General features: G+C 32.0%; 1 protein-coding gene across 2 annotated transcripts in view; it reads left to right on the plus strand.

Moving 5' to 3' along the window:
* LOC106460642 (netrin-1-like) overlaps positions 1 to 5,232 on the plus strand; it is a 107,608-nt gene extending 102,376 nt beyond the window's left edge. For both annotated transcript variants that reach the window (XM_022387556.1, XM_022387560.1), the window contains one exon: positions 769 to 5,232. In XM_022387556.1, the coding sequence (XP_022243264.1) occupies positions 769 to 902 (134 nt within the window). In that variant the 3' untranslated portion in view covers positions 903 to 5,232. The remainder of the gene's footprint in view (positions 1 to 768) is intronic.
* The last annotated feature ends 2,985 nt before the right edge of the window (positions 5,233 to 8,217 follow it).

Raw genomic sequence — 8,217 nt, forward strand, 5'->3', positions numbered from 1 at the left:
GTAGCTTTGCGCGAAATTCAAAAACAAACAAACTTAGAGTTTTTACAACGCTACCCGTGGTGGACAGAGCACAGATAGCCCATTGTGTAGCTTTGCGCGAAATTCAAAAAACAAACAAAACAAACCATTTCTGAAATTAAACTTAGGCTGTTTGTTGAACATTACAAATTATTCAAAGTATGACTTTGAGTTGATTCACATCAGGTTGAGTTTAACATGTAATTTAACATAAATCCTAATGAAACAGTAAAAAAAAAATCGTGTCATTTTGTTTGAAATATTTATATATATGATAAATTATATTAAATTTGTTTGTTTGGAATTAAGCACAAAGCTACACAATGGACTATCTGTGCTCTGCCCACCACGTGTATCGAAACCCGGTTTCTAGCGTTGTAAGTCCGCAGACATACCGCTGTGCCACTGGGGGCATTATATTCAATAAAAAAATAGTCGAAAGGGTTAATTAAAAGTGTGATTAAATTTTCTATGATAAAAAAATTGCTTTAGAAATGTGGGTTAACATTATTTTACCTGAGTCTTAGTAAATGACAGTTTAAGTGCAAAACATTATGTAAAGCATAAACAACATCATCACGTTAACACGAAAGATAAATGCATAATGAACAGAAATTATTTTCAAAACATTATCACTTCTAACTGTCATAGGGCACAATGAATGCATAAAATGTGAACTGTAGATGAAGAAATATGGACGATTTACTATATCATATACTTCACTTACTTATTTGTTTACTTACTTACTAGGAAAAGACAAAGGAAGACGCAAAAGGCCAGGACTTACCTCCAATAGTAAGACAATTGCCATAAGATGGAAGGACAAGTGGGCAAGACGCGTACGTCGGTTTGAACGACGTGAGAAGAGCAGACGATGCAATTGATGACGTGACATATTCTGTAATCCAGTTAAAGCGTCATGGTTGTGTTTCATGCGCTCTTTTTTTTTCTGAACATTCGAACAAAACATTTAGGTGTACGCCAGTGAAAAAAATGTAAATATATGTAACTGTCTGTATTATGTACGTAACCGTTCCTCCACAATGCTTTTATGCTCTCATCAATGGGCAAAATATGTGCCAATTAAAATTGTACCAAACTTTCGATAATGGCCTAATTTAGGCCTAATGAAACTAATTTTTGCAGAGCCATTGTGCATAACGTCTGCGATATTATTTTCACTTGCTGCTTGTAAAGTTCCTATACGTGTTTATAATAAGTGATTTTTTTTTTATTAAAGCTTAATATTTATATATTATTACTAGGATTAAAATATGATAAGTCTGACTACCGATAGATATTTCTTTGCTTCTCAAACGGGTTTATTTGAACGTTGTTAGATGGAACAAAAGTTTATCACCACCAAATTAGTTTGCCTATTTTAAAAATCAGCATTCTTATGTAATCGGTAGTTTCAAGGCTTAGTTTTTCAGTATAAGAAATACTAACCGAAAGTCGTATATCTTGTTTTGATTATTACTATTTTAAACAAACTTACAAGGTAAACAAGCACAAAAACAACATAACCGAATTCAAGATATTTGAAAGAGTGAAAGTTTATATTTGGTCAGAGATAACGGGAATTAATCCGTCAGTGGTTAATCTATAAAACAAAAAATAAGTAACCTTTTAACTTTTAAATCTACGCTCTACGTCGTGACAAAAATAAGGTATCCTTCTTCTTGATAATTAAATGGGTAAATTTAAATTGATAATCTGACGAAACAAATTATATATGTGTATACTTACTACCTTCTTAAATGATATCCATTGGAAAATAACATCATAACAAAAGGTACTACCACAAGGGCGTTTTAGCCATAAAGCTTTTCAACTTTGAAACATTACAAAACAAATCTACATCAATATATATATATACACACACACACACACATACATATATATATATAGAAACTTCTTATTTTACAAAAGTTTCCATGTAAAGAAGGATCCATACGAATAAAGACAGAGCCAAAGGAACGTAAAAATCTGAAAATGAGCAAAGTAGGCCATATGGATTTAAAAGCAAGAAACATCAATGAGAAAAGCTATTCTACATCTCATAATTATTACGTTCGTTCAAACAGAAAATATATATCTATATATATTCGTAGGATTACCTCTTGGAATATACCAAAGACTGACACGGGCGTCATTTGTTTGGTTTATAAAATCAAACATTAAGGTATAATATCCAAGCTGGTGCTTTAAGTATGATTTATTTTCAATTTTAATAATTAATTTAAAACTTTAACATCTACAACGACAAGTGCATCAACATAGTGTCTTAAAATCCACCAACTGATGTAGGCTTATCTTGTGAATTTTTACAGGATATTGTTGCAAGCTTCCTATGAATTCACCTCATTGGAAGGTATTTATTATTTCAAAAGTTTAGTATAGAGTTTATACTATGTTCTTTCACAGCTACTATTGGACAAAAGGAAAATACATGTAAAAAATGACGAGAAAAAGTTTTAGTCCAGTCCTATTTCCATAAAATCAGACTTGCCAAGACATTTTTGAGTAGAATATGGTATTCAGTGATGTTTATGCGATTTAGACCTGCTGATTCTGAAAATGTTCGTTTTTGAACCAAAAATTAATCCCTTTTATTTCCGACCTTTCTATCTTGAGTTATAGTGATTGACTTGTATTATGCATGGAGGCCATTTTGTTTTTGTACATTTTTGAGTTCCAATTGTAAAATTAAACTTGATATACAGCATTTTTAGAATCAGCACGTTTAAATTGCATAAAAACTACATATATCATATGTTAGCTCGTAAGTAGCAATAGCATTTCCAAGAATGGAAGAGAACGTCATTAAGGATTATCTCCTTGATCTTTACTGAAGTAAACTAGTATAGACGTTAACGAATATGAATATAATTTTATTATATTTCACGTGTTACAATTTTTTTTCTAAATATACAAAAATTACTTCTGGCTCAAACCTATAAACTTCATGTTCCGAATCCCTTATTCAATTTTTCAATTAGATGACGAAATGAAACTGTGTAAAAATATACTAATAGGTGAAAACTTATCTCTAGAGCACGTTGGAAGTTATTGAAATAGACAACCTTCTGAGTTAACTGGTTATTATACTTAAGACAATGTCTCTATTTACTTACTTGCATCTTTATCATCAGACCTTATAAAACTTTCACAAATGAGCTAACATATCGTGTACTCCTCAGTTTATTAGGAAAGCTATCAATTAAAAACAAAAACAAATTCCAATGTCTTCAAACAATCGATGGAACATCTGTGATTGAATTTCTGGTTTCTGTTTTGTTGTCATATTCAATAACCGTAACTCGTACAGAAAATTTTACATGCTATTTTGAAAAAAATAAAAGTTTATTTTAACGTTGCATGAACGTATAGTTTGAGTAAAGTGGGAAGTATAGTTATGTACATGTAATTTCACCCTGTTTGAAGCTTGATAACAGTTTAAATGTTTATTTAGTTGAGTATTCTTTACCTTTCTGTGTTTGAAAGAAAAATATTTTTTGTACTTGTATTTTTTCTGTGTATATAGGGTCCTCAGAATACGTGAATATAGATCAAATATACACACACATATATATATATATATATATAATTTTTATTACCTTAAACTATGCTTAATATGTTAATGAAATTTAAAGAAGAATGAAACTTCTTATGTATCAAACAAGGAAGTATTTTTCAGTTTTAAAAAGGTTTTGAGTAGATTAAGAATTTTTTTACAAAAGAAAGGTAAAAGCTATTATTCTGTCTGGAAAAAAACAGTTTTTGCAATTTATCATGTAGTTTTACACATTCTTGGTTGAACTGAAAATAAATATTTCAAGAAATAACATTAATAAAATAAACAAACACTTCTTAGCAGGACCAATAAGGTTTTCCACCTTTAAAACTTACACAAATTGTTTGAACATTTTCCTTTTTGCCTGTCTTAAACCTCTGCTAATGAGGTATTTTGTGGAGTATCAGAACCAAACAAGTAAGTGTATGATGGAAAATCATATACAGTAATTACTGTGATCTTTCATTACTCAGTTTCCAAAACGGTATTCAAGATTATATGTAACGGTAAAAACAGTACTTATTTTCAGACGTTCCACATATTAACTTGATGTAATTTCTGACTTAAGTTTAACTTTTGGACTGATGTACTTTCGTTCGTATACATGGGAAGTCTCTTCATTTTAAACATTTAATCTAATTTTTCAGTAAGCGGCGAAAGACACTATGAAGTGTGAACACGTGCCAAAAATGAAAAAAGTTTGAATCTTAGATAATTAGGTAAAGAAAAATCAACACTAAAACGCCTCTACGGCATACAATGATAAAATCCATAATGCTCAACAAATACCACAGCACAAAACTAAAAACGTTTCTTCCAAATTGGTTCTAGTATTTACATATTGTCTGTGTTTGATATGTTTGTGAATCATATCACAGCTTATTATTAAATATGCGTGGTTCATATTTTTGTAAGTGTTACGTGTTTGCTTGTAAACGCTATCTCCACACGAAAAAGGTACACAATGATTCAGATGATGTTAACTAAGTATTTATTGATGCTCTATTAGTTCTAAGTTAACGCTTTACAAAGAGTAGTACTTGTATCGTGTGCTGTAGTTGACTTAGTTTGTATATTCTGTGCTCTTTTGTATTCTGTTGTATATGTACAAATGTTAATAATTATCAAATCAACGCATAATGTTTGCTGCTTTTCTTCTCAGTAATCAATAATGCTTCTCGAAATATCTGTCTTAATGGCAAGTTAGCATACAAGTGAGTGTATTTAGAGTAACTGTTTACATTAATAAAGGATTATTCTCAGCTTTGATTTGAATAAAGCATTCTTATTCAAGTAAGAATATGCAGTATTGTAGTGTTTAGTGAATATTATGTTGTGCGTAAATTGTAGCAAAAATACTTGCCTTTTAGCAGTACAGAAATGTCGTGAATACATACATATCTCTATCTTATATGTATTGTAGAAATATTGTTGTTAAATATCTTCAGTACATTCAGTGATGTAAATTACACGTATGTAAAAGGCTAATGATGTAATAATGATAATAGTTTCGGCAAGTAAAATAAGTATTGTAGAAATATTGTTGTTAAATATCTTCAGTACATTCAGTGATGTAAATTACACGTATGTAACAAGCTAATGGTGTAATAATAATAGTTTCGGCAAGTAAAATAAAAGATCTGATGGACTCGTATTTTTCCTTTATTTCTTCTTCCATTCATTTCGCGCTTCTAATGCTTGTTAAAACTTAAAGTTGGTTTGCATATGACTTAAATTTATTTGTAATTAAGCACAAAGATACACAATGGGCTATCTGTGCTATGCCCACTACGAGTATCGAAACCCGGTTTTAGCGTTATAAGTCCGCAGACTTACCTCTATGCTTCTGCTGGAAATATATGTCTTAAGAAACAAATAGATGTCTAATTCATTTTTATTTTTAAAAATATATGCATCATGTTTTTAAGTTTATTATTAGTCGAATCTTGAATACCGATAAATCGATTTTAAACAATCCAAATTAAAACCAATAGAGCAAATAGTTAACTACCACGTTTACTTATGTAATCCAGTAGTTAACTATCACGTTTAGTTATCTACTCCTAATATTTAACTATCACGTTTATTATGTAATCCAATACTTAACAACCACGTTTAGTTATGTAATCCTAAATTATCAAGTCTGCTTATTTTTTTATTAATCAAAAAACGTCATTCAATATTAGGTTGATTTAATCAGTTGTTATCTTAAACTGAATAATTAAATATTGCGTTTTTGTTTGTCGCTGTCTACTCCCCACTAATACAAAGTTTAAGTTTCCACCATCATGCAGTTTTTTAGAATGAAAATGGAAATCAACATAGATGACACTCCAGAATAAAAGTAGAAAAAATATCTCTAGTTTTTAAACATTTTATCACATTATAATTATCATTTACATCACATCTAATTGCACTAAACGTGTCATATATATACAAAATCCGTACAACAGTATGTTACTAGAATTCTTTTTTATTCTTGCGTTTATCGCCTATGCTCAAACCAGAACTCCAGCAGCCCAAATGAAACGCAAACTCACCCAGAGTTGGCCTGTTTTATAACACGGTTTTTCTGAAAGGAGGCACCAACTAACACTTATCTCTCTCTCTCTGTTGCCTATAGAAGAGGTAACTGTTCTAAAATGTTTTCTGGAGTCTCCTCGCTGGTATCACAAGAACAATTTGCTGTATTTCCAATATTAATCTTGTTGTAAAAGATGTCCCTATAAACGGTTGTACCCTGTTTGTAAGTGAAAAACAATCACCTGGTTTAAGCTGTGAAACATACTGTAACCATCTGTATGATAATATGTTGGATGTTTTATCTCCCACTTATCTTTATATGCTGCTTTATGATCGATTTGCAGTCTTGATATAATGTACAATTATGTATCTATTGTTCTAGACTCATTGCTTGGCAAAGGCTCTGCAAGTTCGTTATCCCAAATATTTCAATGGGATACAATTCATTGCAGAAACATCTGATTTGCTTTTACTTCTAGTCTGTTAAGCTTCTGGTCAGATTGCTTTTTCTATCTAGTTGGAATTTTGGAAAGCTTGCACAAGTGACGTTACAGCAGTATAGACTAGAGTGTCCATTGCTTCCGCAATTGCCTCCTTTTCGGTTTTGTAGTCTGAGCAAACTTTTCCTGTGACTAGGTAGATCCATGCTTCCCATTGTATCGTTACAAAGGCACTTGTCTGTTCTTGAGGGAAAACCTTTTACAATATTATTATAGTCACTACTCTCTTGATTTCATCTGACTAGGTTTCTTTAGCGGTCACTTCGGGTATATCCAGTTTAATAGTGGGTAAAGACTTAGTTTCCTATGGGGCATCTAACCTGGGGATAATCATGGATTCGGGCATGTTCTCGGTGGTTTCCGGAAAGTTCCTTTTCTATTCTATGGACAACTGAATGAAACATTTCTTCTTGAGTCTTCAATTCTTTCTATCTTTTCTGCTTTCCATTTTTCATAGGATTTTTGGTGTTTTTCTCCTTAGGCTTTCATTCTGTATTCTTAATAATTCTGCTGAAATTTGCCTTTACTGCTTTTGCCCGGGCTGGCATTTCGCATACTCGAGGGTTGATGGTTCTCTTCCCACATACTCTTTTCATTGTTTGTTGATTTTTCTCACCATGCAATACCTGCCAACTTCTCCGTAAGAGCAATTTTTAGTCGTACTTTGGTCTCTTTCTTTTGGATCGGCAGTTTGCTATGCTAATGCCTAGGAATGTTGGTGTTTCCTACCGAGTGAGAGTATGTCCATCATACTGCAGTTTAACTGGTGGTACCTTTTGTGACAAATTTAAAATGAATGTTGTCGTCTTTTACTTATTAATAGTGAGTTTAAATTTTTATTTTCAATCTAATAATCTGTCCAGAGCATCTTGCATCCTCATTCTTGCCGTCTGTAAGATATCTCTAGTACGCCATAAGGCAATGTAATCTGTTTGAAGTGATGTTTTCACTCTGCGTGATAGTTCTATCAACACGTTATTAATGAAGATGAAGAAGAGAATTGTTGATGAAACTCAACTTTATTGGATTCCTGTTAGTCCTCGTTTACTACCTCGACTAACTCCAACCTTGACGCTTGCTTTTCTATTATGCAAAAAATGATTCCATTTCTAATCATTTTAATTTCTAGTTCTCATTTCCAAACCTTACTGCGTGTTATCTGAAGGTCAGCATATGATTTTGGTTTCGGAAGACATCTCATAGCTCCTGTTGATCGAATCTTTCTGAATCCAGCTTTTTCTTTGAACAAGCTGTTAATTTATTCTAAGTGCCACATGGTTCGTATGCCAATGATCCTTTGCAGTACTTTTCCAACAAACTTTGATAACTGAAAGGCATGTAGATTGCAGCCTTTGTATTGCTCTTTCCTTTCTTGGGCATAGGGATCATTATGACTTATTTCCACATTTGAGGTACATCTTTCCGCCAGGTAACTTTGAAGATCTGAAGTATATTCTTTCTTCTGCTACCTGTTGTAGTACCTCGTTGGTCACTCCATCGGAGTCTGGCGATTTCTTTTTCTTCAGTTGTTTCAGGTATATATTTAGTTCTACTGTTGTTTTTGGAGCAGTAAGGCAAACAAATTCTGCTGTGCTGTAT

This window comes from Limulus polyphemus, unplaced genomic scaffold (genome assembly GCF_000517525.1).
Source record: "Limulus polyphemus unplaced genomic scaffold, Limulus_polyphemus-2.1.2 Scaffold34, whole genome shotgun sequence".
NCBI classification, from domain to species: domain Eukaryota; kingdom Metazoa; phylum Arthropoda; class Merostomata; order Xiphosura; family Limulidae; genus Limulus; species Limulus polyphemus.